This window comes from Anas platyrhynchos, chromosome 11 (genome assembly GCF_047663525.1).
Source record: "Anas platyrhynchos isolate ZD024472 breed Pekin duck chromosome 11, IASCAAS_PekinDuck_T2T, whole genome shotgun sequence".
Classification (NCBI taxonomy): Eukaryota; Metazoa; Chordata; class Aves; order Anseriformes; family Anatidae; genus Anas; species Anas platyrhynchos.
In genome coordinates this window covers 13,721,187-13,737,040 of record NC_092597.1, presented here as the reverse complement: position 1 = coordinate 13,737,040, position 15,854 = coordinate 13,721,187, and the positions used below count along the sequence as shown (strand labels likewise).

Below are 15,854 nucleotides of genomic sequence, written 5' to 3'. Positions count from 1 at the left end.
CTTGAACTGGGAACTCTGTTCACAGTCTTTCCACTCCTGGTTGCATCCCTGCTCAATAGGTGCTGCTGTCACACATCTTGTATCCACCTGTGTGACACAAGTAAGATGAAATCTGTACATGTTGGGAAGAACTTGCTCAGCTGAAAACAGCGCCAGCAGCTGCTGGGGCATAGGAGGGCAGTGCTTTTGCTTTTTGCTGAAGTCTCACCTTCCTATTGGAGTTGAATAATTATATATTAACCTGATTGAGATCCTCCAAGGCCACCCATCTTATGAAAAGAAGCACAGAGTTGACAAAGCCAGCATTTCTGCCTAGCTGAAAAATGGCATGCAACTCTTAAAAATAAAGCCAACAAGAAATGTTGTAATAAAGAAGTACAATATGAATAAACACAGAGACAGTTGCAGCTGTCATCTTCAACGCCATGGGCTTCAGGCCACTGGGATCTCCTGTTATAAATTGTCATCACAAACACTGCTAGAGGACATTTTGCAATACCTTTTACTCAAGCGTCAAAAGATGTCAGAATAAAATATCAAGCTTTACTTAAATTACTGCAGAGACGAACAGAGCAGGCTTACAAAAGGAGTCTGATATAAATTTAGAACTGTTATGAAGGAGAATGTTTCAAACGAGGAGCTGCCAACTGCTCGAACCACAGTTTCAAAAAAAGCCCCGAACCACACAACAGTGTTTCTAATCAGCGTACAATAACAACGCAGCGAGCAAGCATGCGGATGGGGAGGAATGCGGCATCGCTGCAAATCCAACAAAGGCATCCTCTTTGTGGGGCTGCAGCTTGGGACAATCGAAGAGAAAAGACTTCACTTTGTATAATAAAGCCCGATCTCAGCTCTGATGCTTCCAGGCTGGCTGCATCTCCTCTGCCCATCCAAGACTATTAAGGTGGGGTGGCGATGGTCACGGTGGGACCAGGAGGTTACAGACAGCACAGATGCTGGGCTGTGATCAGACAGAGAGCATTTGCCATTTCACATACGGTATTTCCCACGTCAACTTGTCAGCCACACATATTCCAATGCTGTTTGATGGAAGAGATCAGCAAACACCAGCCCTTGTGCAGAGCTCACAGAGAAACAATTCCCAAACCTGGGCTGGAAGCACGTGGGAACCTCATCAAAGCTCAAAAACCCATTCAAAATGTAAGATCTCAAGGCTTTCTATGTATGAAAAACACTTATTTTAAATTAGAGCTCCTTCCTTATAACTCCTCTCCAATAACCAAAGCCTAAGAAGCACAAGACAACCAAGATCTGTACATGCCTGGTCTGCAGCAGGGGACACACCACCTTGCTCACTGTACCAAGGAATCTCATCAGCAGTACTGGAGGTAGATGCCCAGTGTTACCCCCAGAGACCCCAAATTTGCTATTTCCACTCACAGTTTACACAACAGGTTTCAGGACAATTAATCTCACTTCTTAGAGTCCCTTCTTTCAGCGTAACGTTCGCTGAGTTTTTGCGCTTCTTTTAGTGACTGCTGCTCTGTCCAGACATTTGGGTGCAGGCTGCACATATAAAATTCTTCAAAGCCTTACAAGGCACTTGGTAGATCCAAGCTGCTCTTCTTGATGGTGTAAAAGAGCAAGTATATGCCAAGATAACATTTTTACAGTCCTTTTTTGAGAGCCACTGCAGTGTAGCCTTTTCCAGACAAATTCCACTGAATTCCACTAAAACTTTCAGACTATCAATGATCTATGAAAAAAGCATCAAGCATTTTAGCATCTGGAAAATAATGTAGCTGCTACACACATCATTGCTTTATCAGGAAAGACAGCTATGAGCTGTAGGAGTCGTGGTGGGACAGTCATGTCTGCAAATCCTGAAAACCTCAAGCACTCCATCCATTTGAGCCAACTGTAATGCTCTTTTGTAAAACACACAAAAATAACCAGTCTCTTGGTTCCCACTAAGGCCAACTGTGCTGCTGGTCCAATTAGTCATGAGTGGGACGATCAGATAGCAGTGTCCTGTGCAAAACCCTAAAATGTCCCACAAATCCTACGCTTCCTTCCTCATTCAGACAGATTGGGATGTCTCCTCTCCTGCTCCCCAAGACGAGGAGACCTCTTACTGCAGTGAGGTCGCAGTTAGAGCAGCTCAAATCCTGCTCTAGTGTACAGAGCAAAAGCCAGTCGGTGGTGAACCACAGAGCTCACTGGCAAATACATTTTGGCAGTCAGGGCACTAATGCTGTAGGGACAGTGGACAGAAAGCTCATGCAATGCCCATCTTTTCTCAATGAAATTCATGGCTTCTTACTTAGTGATTTAGTCATGAGATTACTTGAGAGCATAATCATCATGTAATGAGCCACTGGAGTCTGATGCTCCTCTGTCTCCCCCCTCACCACACCCTGATTTTTTTTATTTTTTTTTTAAACCAGGTATTAGTAACAAACCTTTATCAATGAATACCTGAGATTTGTGAGCAGAGACATCACTAAGAACAAAGATACAATAAAAGCATATGTGTCCTTTGTTAGGAGTGATTCAAACTTTGCACAAGGGAAATAATTTCCAACATGAGAGGTTGGTTTCAGTTACAGAACTTGAACACACGATCTCAAAAGGGGAAAAAGAACAACAACACAAAAATCAAAATATTTACAGACGACCCTAAGTACATCACATTAAGCATTTACCTATTTCCAACATAACAGACTGATCTCACGGACATTGCTCAAGGCGTTGCATGTTCTCACACAACCATATGACAACAAGAAGGAATCAGCTTGGGCCATGCTCTACGCTCTTAAATTGAGGAACACAAGAACAGTAGGCGCAGAAACAGCCAAAACAAGTCTTGCAGCAGAACAGAGCTGATATACTTTGGTGGATATAAGAAGAAAACAGAAGTATTTCTGTTTACCAGCCACAGAATGTAATTCAGAATTCCTGGAAACCTCATATTTAGGAAAAACATAAATTTGCTGACATTGTAATCCAAGTCAGACCATAATAAAGAAGTTACTTCATGCAGTGCCATCCCAAAGCTAGCAGCAGCACTGACTACCCTTGGAACAAGCTGAGAGAGGCTGATTGAGTCGTGGCCACCCCAAAGCACCATGCAAGGGCCAAGGACATGAGAGGTCTGTAAAAGCGATAATGGGAATTTTCTGCAGAGGAACTCCAGCTCCTCCCATACAGGAACTGTGACTAATGTAGGCACTTCAGAACCATGCCAAAAATGTCCTGGAGGTCTTAGATCACCTCTCTGTTGTGGGATGAATCAGTGCTGCAGTTTAGGGAATGATGTATGAAGACTACTACTTAACTCATATCACTCACATACATTCAGTGATGCACAACTCTGCTCTGGAGAACATTTACACAACTCTAAGTCATCAAAACAGTTAAACACAATCACAGAACAACACGTAAATCTGCTTTCCAAGAACAGTGTAGAAGGTAAAGTCAACTGTTTTCTAGCTCCACACACATCAGCTTCTCCTACATTTAAATAAAGTAAGTAAATAAATAAATACTAAAAGAAACTCTAGCAGAGCTAAGAGTACGTTTCAAACTCATTTCAAAGCTTTGAAAACCATCCCAAGAGTTTTCCTTTTAAAAATAAACATCGTGTACAGACCTCTGCTAGTTTGTAGGGTAAGATGAGCTTCTCTCCTACTGTCACTGTCTTTCTGGTAACCAGGGCCTCAAAGAGCATTTCTTCTTTTACCTGAAACAAAAATCTTGATGTTAACAATTATTCTAGGAATAAAAAAAAAAAAAAAAAATCCATTCTGTTTCACCAGCCTTCACAAAGTTAATGTTCCATGCATAAGAATGAGCTAGATATTGGGAGAAGATAACTCAGCCCATAAATCCAGCATCAGAAAACAGACACCACAGTATTCAAGGGAACCTGATTTTCTGCATTCAGCCACCTCATTTCTAGCAAGTTCCCATTGGTCTCCTTTGTTCTTGCTGTAGCTCCTCCCTCCCATGCTTTTTTCCCCTTTGTTGGCAAAATAACTCAACTTTCTAGTGTTATCAAGATGACATAATACAAATTACTCTACAAACAAACCAAACAGTGTCACTGGTTTAAGAGATATATCTGGATGGGATTGGGTTTTAAATTCTTGTTTTGTTTTCTGTTTTTCAGGGTGGGGAGAAGGGAGGAATTAGAAGGAGAAAGAAACCTTTTGAAAAGAAAAGCACCTGATATTTGCTCTGATATTCACACCTGATATTTAACTCCCTGAAGAAACCAGTTCCCAACCAGGCGACAACCACTTGCTAATCAGCCATTTGCAGGAAAGGCAGTTGTATAAACACAGACACTTGGGCAAACAGGTAAATGGTGCCAACAAATTAAACATTCCCTGCTACTAATTGTCAGGAGAAAGCCTCCTGTGCCCCAAGATTCAAGTTCCTGTTATTTTCATCTTCTTGAGAAATCCCAAAGCGCGTCCTGTCTACCAGAACAGATGATGATATGCTCATGCATAAGTTATACCTAAATACTTTGAGTTATTCACTCCTCTCTTTGCTAAATTTCAATGTCAAAACTGAAATTCTTCATCTTGGTGAAAACCTTTGAGCCAGGACTTAGCAGCTATACCTTGACCCAGAGATACTGCCATAGGAGGATATGTAACACGGGCTGTACAAGCTGACTGCCCTAACTGAACGGCCCAATGTGGACACCAGACCTGTTCACATCACCTCTATGGAAAGTTAGAAGCACCAAATCCATATTTCTGAAACCATCCTAGGCCTTTTTTTATTTTTTATCTATTTTTAAACACAGGTACATTCATTTATGATTTGGCATTGATGATGCGAAACTTAGCAGTTGATGTACTTTGGCTTATTGGTTTAACCCAATAATGAGTGTTGAGAGCAATGCAAACAAGCCAGTTGAGCCTAAGCTCACAAACCATTGCAAAAATTATTCCACTCTGGACAAAAAAAAAATATTTCTTTGTACCAGATGTACTGTCACAGGGTTTTCCCTGATACACTCCAATGAATTTGTATACAACTTTTTTTTCATGCAACACCCAGTAACAAAATCTTTTTGTGCCAGGGTGAGAAGTAGAAAACAAGTCACCAGGACACAGCCTTCACCTACCAAGTCCTTACCGTGAGGAATCAAACTTCAACACCTTGAGATTAATCTCACTTGTGCTCAGTAATACCCTAGAGCCCCCAGTTATTGCAATTTTATTTTGCCTTTCAAAACAAAGTGGGGGAAAAAAAGTATCTTCTGGTTAGCCCGGAAATCCACAGCAAGTTTTCACATTTGGTTTCTATTCCTCTACATACAGCAAAATGGCAATTTGCTAGGCTCTCCAGCCAGAACGACTGATCATTTTCTGCGTGTGCCACTAAAGCACGACCTGAATCGACCCAGTCCTCGTCTTGGCTCCAGGTTCCCACTCAGTTCTTCTTCAGTCCCAGGCTCCAGTCTCATCGAACGCAGTTGGGTCATTTGCTGACTCGAGCACGCAGCCAAAAGCAAAATGTGGACAATTTTTCAGCAGCTTGCAACTGCGGGACATCAGCTGACATCCCTCAATTGCAAAGCCTGGAACAAAAGTGAGTTTTACACCGTCCATTTTGCCGCATGAACAGCAAATGCGCTGAAGTAGGAACAAGGGAGGACTGCTGCAAACCCACAGCCTGCGTGCTGGCTTTTTATGTTTTTTTTTTTTTTTAAAAAAAAAAAAAAGCAATAGGCAGAGGGGTATCAGATGGTTACTAATCAAAACAGTCCAATGCAATATTCTTGGTGCCCAGACTAAACAGCCTGAATGCTTCCAAGTCTCAGATTTGTCAGTAAACATAGGCATTTTAAATGGTTTTAACAACTACCCGTACCCTTCGCCCTCCCCATCTGTCTGTGGTTCTCCATAGCTTCCTCTTCCCTGAACTCTCTGGATGGGTAAGACCTGCAGATGTGTGTCCTACATCCCAACCCTCCTGATGATCATTTCATGAGAAAACATACTTGGCAAGGATGGGATATTCAGCTCCAGATGGGGATCCTCCAGGTCTCTGCCCACAACTAACGCCCAGCAGAGCTTGGTCTGATTACTTCACTGTTGAGAGTCAATACCTGACAAGGAGCACTGCTGACTTGGCCAAATTTTAATTGAAGGTCAGAGCTTTAAGGTGTCTGATTCCTGATATCCATAGGAGCTTTCTAAAGATGAATTCAGCATATGGCAATGACTAAAGATGCCTGGTGCACATGGTTGCTGTTTCCAAAGCATGCATCCCGAGCTTCCTCTGGCATTCAATATGCATGATATACTAAAATGGAGACAAAACCAACCTAGGAGATGAGCAAAGAAGAAAACACAACTTATTCCTTTAGTTTGTTCCCTGGGAGCCATACTTTTGGGTTACGTTTCATGGACATTTGCATTCCAGTGCTAAAAGGGCAAGTCTCAAAAAAGCTACATGGCCTGTAGGAGTTCCTACCTTAATTACAGGGACAAAACACAGATGTTAGAGTTGAATGCCACATGCAAGTTGAACGGATGCTGGGATGGCTGGTTGACTAGACCTCTAAAACACAGTTAAGGATGACCTCCAACCCTACCACTGTTGTAAATGTCAAGAGAGGGAGGCAGTAGGGACAACAGGGACAGCCACGCAGCCTCCCGCAAAGGCTGGATGGGAGCCCTGGCGGGCTGTGATTACTTCTGTAATGCTAGGGTATTGTGTTATGAAGTAAAAGGAACCATTTCCAGCTTGAGAGCAAGAAATCTTATCTTTTTCCTCTTTCCTTCTAGTTGCTTCCATATTTGAGAACAGGATTGAGATGCTCAGTGCTCGTTCGAAAGCTGCTTGGTATGGAACGTAAATACAGACAGTGCTAGGATGGACTTCATTTTCTATCAGCTCTTCCTGAGAAAAAGCAGAACTTTCTATTCTGACTTTCTTTCAAGCCAAGCTATCTGCCTGGAGATCTGGCTCAGAGCTTCACAACCCCAAACTTAACCGGAGAAGGGATGCAGAAGAAAAGGCTGGATGCCATGCTGAGCGCAAAGCGCCTGCTGCCCCATAAACCTCGCCTCCTTTTCCCTGCTCTGTTACATTCTGAGATGTCTATCACATGAGGAGCACATGTCTGTGGGATTCCTGTGCAAAGCCAAAGATAACTTTTTAGTAGAAAAAAAGCTTCAGCACAGTTTCCTGGGGAGGTAGATGTTGGCTGCAAAAGCCAACATGGTCAATGTAAAAGAGAATTGGCAAAACTAATTTTGGATAGCTCATAACTTATATTTACCGCTATTTACATTGAGTCTGGTTATCTAAGCCGAATAACTGAATATAAAACTATTCAGTGAAGACAGAATTTGTCTTCCTTATTCAGCGCTCTCCATGGAAATCATTTCCAGTATTAGTAAATGCACATAATTAAAACATTCTTGCTCTTCTAATGAAAAAAAATAGTCAACTTTAGGGTGATCTAACACTTGATTGTTTCTAATGGATGACTTTTGATAATTATTCTTAGGAATTCACAAATCAGAAACATACCACAAAAGTTTAATAAAACCACAGATCCTTGCCGACTTGCAGCCCAAAGATTGAGTTCAGCTACGAGTTCTGAACAAACAGCTCCTCAAGCTGAACTACAGCTCAGGGTGAATTACACATCCAAATACAAAACCCCTGCTGTTTTAAGTCCATGTTGCGAGGCTGGAGAATTTTTTTGTTTGGACTGATGGAAAGAGATGGATACCAATAAGCCCACAGAAGGAGCACTTCCAGGTTTTTCCCCAGAAGAGTTTTACACAATCCTCCATCGTTTCTGAAGAGGATTTCTCCCTCTGCCTGCACTAATTTCACTGCTTGCACACACTTCCACGTCTGTTCAATCCATCAGGCAGAACTGACATCACGCTACAGCGCCGTATTTCAGCAAAGTTTAAACAAAGGCCGAGAAAAACCTGCCAAAACCCTCACATAATCCGCACGCTATGTCTATTCTTGAGGAAAGGAATCAGGGTCTTACTGTAAATGAAACAATGATCCACGGAGTCTGGCCAAAATCCTATATTGCAATTTGCTTTTTCAACAAATGCTGGTCTGAATGTTTTAATAAACTAAAAACATATTGGACTGGGCTGTCAGTATCTAAGAAAAATAAAATCCATCTCAGGTCATCAACTCCTCCCAGATTCCTTAAAAAATCTGCATATTAGCTTCATTTTATAGGATCAGAAGTCTCTTGATACAACGGAAGGATAGGTATCAGAAGAAAGAAAGAGAAAATGAGAAAAAGAGGGAGAAAAAGAAGGGTGCTGTTGCATTAACTATTGAAGGTTCCCCAATTGTCCTTAGAAACTCAAAGACTCCATTCTTTCTAATGTAGAACAGCAAGCTCATGATACTTTTGGTCAGACTGGCCTTTGGAGGGGGGAAAACATGGCTAATTTTTCGTATTTGTTTCAGTTCAGACACTCTGGTTGTTCTTCTCCCCAAGAAAGCAACCACCCACTTGGTTATGTGCATCAGGACCGCTGGATCCCTTCTTGGCAGCTCTCAGATCCAACCAATTCAGTGCCCTTTCACCAAACCCAATTAGATTTTTTTTCTTCTCTTCTTCTCATCAAATCCTTGAATGGACAAATCGAGCAAGTCATTTAAAGAAAAAGAAAAAAAAAACAAACACACACCCCCAGGATTTTTCTCTGTATCAGATCACAGAATAGATGGTTCCTGGCATCATTTTGCTACACCCAGCCTGTCCTGTCAAGCACTCAGTGGCTGTATGAAAAGAAATTGTAGTATTTGTCAACTATTAATTTTCTTCTGAGATGATTTTTCGGTCTTGGTAAGTAATAGCAAGAGCTAGGGAAGGAATTAGCAACTTTTTAAAGCCAATTCATATTTTTAGCAACAATGGCATGAAAAGCAGAACTGTATACTTTTCAGTGACCACAAAATAAATAAGTAAAATTAATTACCCAAATGAGACAAAAATACAAAGTGTCAAATTGTTTCAACCAATATTTTTGGTCTCTGGCTAAGATTTCACCACACTTAATTTGGACAGTTTTAAGTAGCTAACTAAGTGCAATGTAATAATGCCTCATCTGTCTGAACCCTTTAGTCCTCCCTTTGGTCAAAACTGAATAAACATTACAAAAGATTTATTCAGTTCTGCAAACGCTGAGCATTTCAGAAACAAATCAGCTTCTTAAAAGGCATTTGCTGCCTTTATTTTGGCTGATCGGGGAGTGGGTCTACCAGAAATTTTACACCTGCGGGCAACATCTGCAGTTCCATCCAAATAAATGCAACTTAAAGAACAAGCAACACTTACCCAAACACAGCAGCACCATTCACAAACCATACCTGAGATCTGCACCACCGTTATCTAATTAACGACCTTTTCATACTGTATAGGATCAGTCTGCTCGCAAAAGACTTAACAAGAGCAACAGAAAGAGATCATTTTGCTCAGCTACACCAGATTCTAGTGCTTTTTCAAAATAGTAATGTTTATATATGTATGTATGTACTCATGTATATTTTCTACAAATTGTTGACACTATCTGCAAGTGAGCATGGTGTCCATACCTGTGCTGTACCAGAGCATGGCACTAAGCCACTGTTGGATCTGTATGCCTCAACTGATGCATAATTTCAAATGCACACGTGCAAAAAATACGCTGATACCTTACAGCACACAGATGTTGCAAAAGAATTTGTTTGCAGAAGAAAGCCAGGGCAAAGACCCAAAGCCTGGAACTTCTTCAGATCTCTAAGTCACTCTCTTATTCAAAGCTTTTTAAAAAAATGATTACTTCTTAAATGACTTGGCACTCTTGCTACGACTTGATATGGCCATTTTTAACAGGGTCAGATCAACAACATGCTAGTCCAAACTCATATTTTCCTTCTGTTTATTTCTGCAGTCTGAAGTCCAAAATGCAAAGAGCATCCAGCTGCTTATACCCATACTTTACAGAAGCTTTCCCCTCCCTAAATTCAGAGCATTAATGAAGTGCTATGAAAATCTGAGAGCCAACTCCCAAGAGTTCAAGGAGTAAGATAGCACAACAGCTGTTTGAGGGAAGGAATGAGAGAGCCTCACATGTGCACGAAAGGACAACAAGTTATCTTCTGACAGGAACATAAAATTAGCAGAAGTTAACCTTCTACACTGTCCAGCAAGTTTTGAGAAGGACCAAGGAAATCTAAGACAGCTGGAATTAGAGTGCTCTCCTCTGTTTCAGCAAGTTTGGATATGATGGGAATTGGTCAGGTGAGATGTGACAAGGACAATAACAAAAGAGCAGAGATTGTACAGTTGTTTTAACCAACTACAAGGATAACATTTCACGATCACTTAGAGCTGCAAGTGACTTAGATGGCAAGGATTGCTTCTGGTTATCTGTATCCACATCAAGAGGTTTTGCCCATTGCTCTTGAACACGGAAAGCAAGCACAGGACAACTTGGCTCGCTGCAGTAAAAACTCCTGAGCAAATAATGCCACAATTTTGTAACCTGCACAAGCTAACAGGGCAGTCTGGTTAAGAACTTTTGCACTGACTGCATAACTAGATATGGCCCAGGGCCATCAAGGCTGAGACACTGAAACCTGTCCCAAATTATACTGGCACAACAGTCATCCACAGAGAACAAAATCCTCTTTGTAAAGGCTCTTACACAGTAAAACAGCAGATAGCATCATCAGGCTCAAAACAGAATTAGATAAATGCATGGATAGTAAGTCCATAAATGGGTACTACAGGAAGCAGACTGAGATGCACCCTCCAGCAAGTCTACCACAACCTTTGTGGATGCTGGCAGAGTAACAAGAGACTGCAAAATGTGTTGAGTTCACTCAGAATCTCCTATTGCCACTACCTGAAACAGAAGAGTGGGTCTTACAATTGCTCCACTTTCTTGAATTGTTTCTAACAGAAATACTGGAACAGATTTCAGGAGCATTGGGGAATTCTGGTGAGGGAGCTGATGGCTGGCAATTAGAGAAAATAGCATGTTGAATGGCAGGTTTTCTTTCCACCTAAAACAGGCTTGCCATCTTCCAAATTTTAATCAAGGTAACACTATATTCAGTCAATTAAACAAGTGTATTGAAGCTGAAGATTAGGAAGAAAAAAACTTCACATGAAAAGCCTCATAAGAAAATCCTTGTAATGTCTCACTGGGAAACACAAACGGTCTACGTTAACATAAGACAACTTACCATTCATTGTAACTGGAAACAAATTCTATTATAAAATAAAGGTAGTTCATTAAGCGTGAAAGTTACAGGACAGAAAGCAAAGACTTACCTCCAGCAGGTCCGACACGATAGGCAGTATTTCAGGGTTACAAATATCGATGGAATCATCCCGATAGGTCTTCTTTTTATAACGGATGTTTCCCAGATGTAGTATTGCAGACAAGAGAGAAAAAATTCTAAAGAAAATAGAGAGATCTCATTTTCATTTTTTTTCCTTTATTTTTTCCTTAAAGCTAATGAAAAAGCAAACTACATGTTCAATGCCAAAATTGGTTGCAAAACTTTTTCAAATATTTATCAGGATCCCATCACCATGAAAGCTGAAAAGCTACAAAAACACTTCCAAATTCTGTTTAAAAGAATGCAGCACTTCTCAGTCCATGACTTGTACAAAATATCCTGCCCTTTCCACAATCCCTTCAGTTCCCAGACATCCAAGTGCCATCTTCATATTTGACTCATCCTCTAATTTTTAGTCTGAAGCAGTTTCTGTCCCAAATCTCCAAGTGTTTCTTAAAAATGATGCTCAAAATAAGCATCCACTTTGTAATTTTTTTTCCATTTAGTCAAGTACTAAACTTGCATCAGTACAGCCTTCTTGAGAAGTATTCTGCAAAATCATTCAGGTCACCTAATTCTCAGCCTGAAGTTCAACACATTAAACCCATGGTTACAAAATGGCACTCCATATGAACTACAAAATGAAATCATCAGGATGAATGATGGCTGACTTCAGCTATATACTCCATTTGTCCCTCATTCTACACACTCTGGGGAGCTAAAAATGATTAAAATTGAACTTGATTCCTAGCCATGTCACCAGTGTGTCTGGACAACACAACTTCACCACTCCAAGCCTGTCCTTCATTATCTCTAAAATGGGGATACTGATTCCTCATCATGAATTACTTGAATGCCTTTATAAACAATTTTCTTCTGTAGCTGTTTCCACAAAGGTGAAAGCCCATGCTTTGCTATAAACAATCACTTCAGAAAGTAATAACAGCACTTAAAATGCCCTTCCCTTTTTTGCTCAGCTGGAGGTGGTTACTTTTTCTTGTTGAAGTTGCACAATGCCAAGTAGAACAGATTTGCTCATACAGCGAAGAATCTGCTACATTTTTTTTTTTAAGAGAGGCAGACATGCTTTTGACAACACGCACTAGCAGAAATACAAGAACTTGTCCACCAAGTAAAGTTATTGCACAGTAAATCAAAATGACATCCTACTCCATTCAGTCCAGACATTTACCGATTGCTTTACTCTGCCAATTAAAGTACCTTGCCGTACTGCAACCCTGCACTGTAAGCAGGCTTTAGAAAACCCTTGTCACTGAAACCTGATTCTTGCTGCATAACAAGTCACCTGGGGCAGAACACAGGAAGCAATTTGGTTCTGCGCTACTAGCTCCTTGCTGCTGCAGTATCTGCAAAGCAGCTTTGTCTCAAGTGGGATGCAGTGGCATTTGCTCATGGAGTGAAGATGCGTGATGCTTGCAGGAGAACGTGAGCATGTGCTTGGTGCAAAGCAGACACACGTGAAGAATAAGGGTCTATACTGACATATACCCTATTCATATTAAAAACATGTATATTTGGCTTATCTATTTGTGTGGAATGTATAGAGAAAAAGCAGTATTGATTTCAGAATTAATTTGTTATGCTTGGGATAAAGCATGAACTTACAAAAATGATTTTTGGGTAGGTGAAACAAGTTCTTATTGGATCAAAATGCAGGACAATGTCTCGCACTTTTAAGGGCTTATAGCTGGCTCAGACACGTGTTAAAAGGAAAGAAAAACAATGCTTAAAAAAGGAGGGAGGTAATCCACCCAATTGCAAAATAATGCTAGCTGTTAGCATCTTAAATGTCATCTACCCAAGGGTTTCAAGTGCCATTAGCACAAAGCAGTAATTCCTTGTTCCCACATAAACCTCCAGGATTTCCGATAAAGGAACAAGGTTCATTAAATTACCATTTGAACATTTTTACCTAAAAAAGCACAAGCTTTCTCACTGTGTTCCAGCTACTGATTTGCCTTTCAGCAATACTTATGATGTCAAGAAAAAAAAAAAAACACAACATAACACAACAAAATCACTGTAAGATCATTTTTCAATACCTATTTTTCTAAGCCTGTTCCTAACCTTAGTAACTTACTTGTCAAATTCATTCAAACCTACTTGAGACTTTGGAACAATGAAGTCAGTCAACGATTAACACAACAGGAATTACTTTGTGGTTTCAGTGAAGGACAATCTTCATGTAAAGCATGTAATTCCTTGCACTTGGTGGAAGACAGTATTGCAAGCCAACTACAAAAATCTAGGTTTTCAACTGGCACCTTCACTGTGTTGGTGAATGAAGGCCAATTGGAAATGAGCCCTCAAAACCAGCAATTGCATGGAAGGGGATTAAGTGTGATGACTAATAATCCGGATTTCTAATTAAAACAGGATCTGGATTCATGACATGCAGAGTAAAGCATGACTATTCATGAACATACAAAATATATTTCCAGGTACCAACTTCCTGCCAACACTCATTTTACATAAAGAGTCATTAACTACACTAATGATGGGCATAGTTTGCTTATGCCTTTATATTTTGTTTACTCCTTTATTGTACGAATGGTCAAGCACCATTCTTCTTTCTCACCAGCCTGAAACATTATGCAGAGCAAAACAGTTATGTTAGCAAAAATTATGTGATTTTTTTCTCACTATTTAGGGAGACTGTATTTACAGTAATATTATATACATATTTTATATTATCATGTTATTTCAATTAATCAATATAATCTCTAATATGTTAATACATGTTAATATGGAAAAGAAACTCACTGTCTGCGAGTCTTGGGAAGAAACCCCACCATCTCCATGGCAAGTTGTAGACGCTCAAAGTCATGCTTCAAGTCCTCCCCTTCGACGGAAAAGCAGTCCTGTTGGGGTCAAAGAGAAAGATTAAGCATTGACACAAATTGAGGTCAGAACAGGTCCAGATGGCCAAGTCAGCACTTCATAAATATCATCCTGTGATTTCCAAGTCTTTTATCGGCAACTAGGACATTTCCAATCTGGCACTGAGAAAATGAGATATACAGGAGGCCCTGTTAACACGATGCAGACTAACGGTGGCTAATTACCCAACACCCACCCCCTCGGACACTGCTCTGAATCCTGTTCCTGAGAGAGAGCACAAATGCACAGCACCAGAGCAGACAGAGCAAGAAGCACATACGTGATGCAATTAAAATCCAGGATTAGCTCCAGTGGTAAGGCACAATTTTTCTTCTTAAATATTGGAAAACATGTTCACAATTTAAAATCAAATAATAAATAACAATAATCAAGCTGTCTAGGAGAATCAGTTTTTCAGTAGTCTCTGTATAAGCAAATCAGAGTTGTCATATTTAAAGTAGCACTACTTGGCAAGAGTTTTGGACAAAAAACATATAGAAAGGCTGTGAATTAACAACAATACGCTGTGCATTGTTAACATTTACAGGCAGTTTATTCCACATTAAGTCCCGGTCCATTAAGAGTTCCTGTGAGTAAATAGGAAGAGTTCTGTTTTAAACTGCTTCAAAATAAAATGCATGTAATTCCATGTAATCAGTGAGTGAAATGCTGCATAACGAAGGAAAAATTTCAAACATTTTATTCACTATTCTAAAATGCTGGTGCATTTTCTTCGGGAATTTGAAGTCCACCACTTTTTATATCTCCCAGAGGCTAACGCGCAATGGCTAAACACTTTAGTTATCCAGATTCTCCTCAAACTGATGGAAGTCACTGATGCTTTCAAAGAAATCAGATGACTTGCTGAGTCCAAATAACACTGACCTACACCAATATTTAGAGAACATAGTGAAACTTACTCTCCTTAACTTAGTAAATGAACTAGCAATGCCAAGAACCTTTTGCAGGGTTTGACTCACCTTGGGTCCCCTTGGATTATTTATTATTCTCTCTCTTCATAGCCCAGATTTAATATTTTTCCCATTGCTAGCTACAGAAATCCCCAATCTCCAATTAGGTTATTATGTATCACACAATATAGTGTTATCTTAAACATCAAAATATTTAGTAACACTTAAATAGAGATTCTCTACAAGTTAATCCAGGTGTATAATTTAAAAATTGCTGCTGCTGCTGTAGTGACAATGAATTAAAGCAGCTACATCCACGGTTTCTTTTGGTCATTTGTCTGTGAATCATCCTTACACCATGAGCAAGCGTGCACAGACTTCTGCACAAACAGATCTGAAAATCTGTACTGAACAAAGCTACCATGAATACAAAAGTGCACATCATTAACCAGATACCAAGTAGTCTTAAAATATGTAAATCATAAATGTAGAATATATAAAATTATTTTATCATATCAGCTTTGCATCTCACAATAGATGCAAAGCAGGCATTTTAAGCCTTACTGAGGTATCAGTGGTATGTTCTTCATCCCACTGGGTAGCATCGGTAAACTGATAGCTACCAATTATAAAGAGACATTCTTACTTAAGATATTTATGCCAACATAGGAAATTCCTCAAACAGTAGTCCTGTCCCCTCAACTAAACACTCGAGAAGCTCAGAGCACT

General features: G+C 40.1%; 1 protein-coding gene across 18 annotated transcripts in view; it reads right to left on the bottom strand.

The window, feature by feature from the left end:
- MYO9A (myosin IXA) overlaps positions 1-15,854 on the bottom strand; it is a 186,293-nt gene that overhangs the window by 94,633 nt on the left and 75,806 nt on the right. For all 18 annotated transcript variants that reach the window (XM_027466498.3, XM_027466508.3, XM_027466503.3 and 15 more), the window contains 3 exons: positions 14,098-14,195; positions 11,303-11,429; positions 3,617-3,706 (listed from right to left, as the gene is read on the bottom strand). In XM_027466498.3, the coding sequence (XP_027322299.3) occupies positions 3,617-3,706; positions 11,303-11,429; positions 14,098-14,195 (315 nt within the window). The remainder of the gene's footprint in view (positions 1-3,616; positions 3,707-11,302; positions 11,430-14,097; positions 14,196-15,854) is intronic.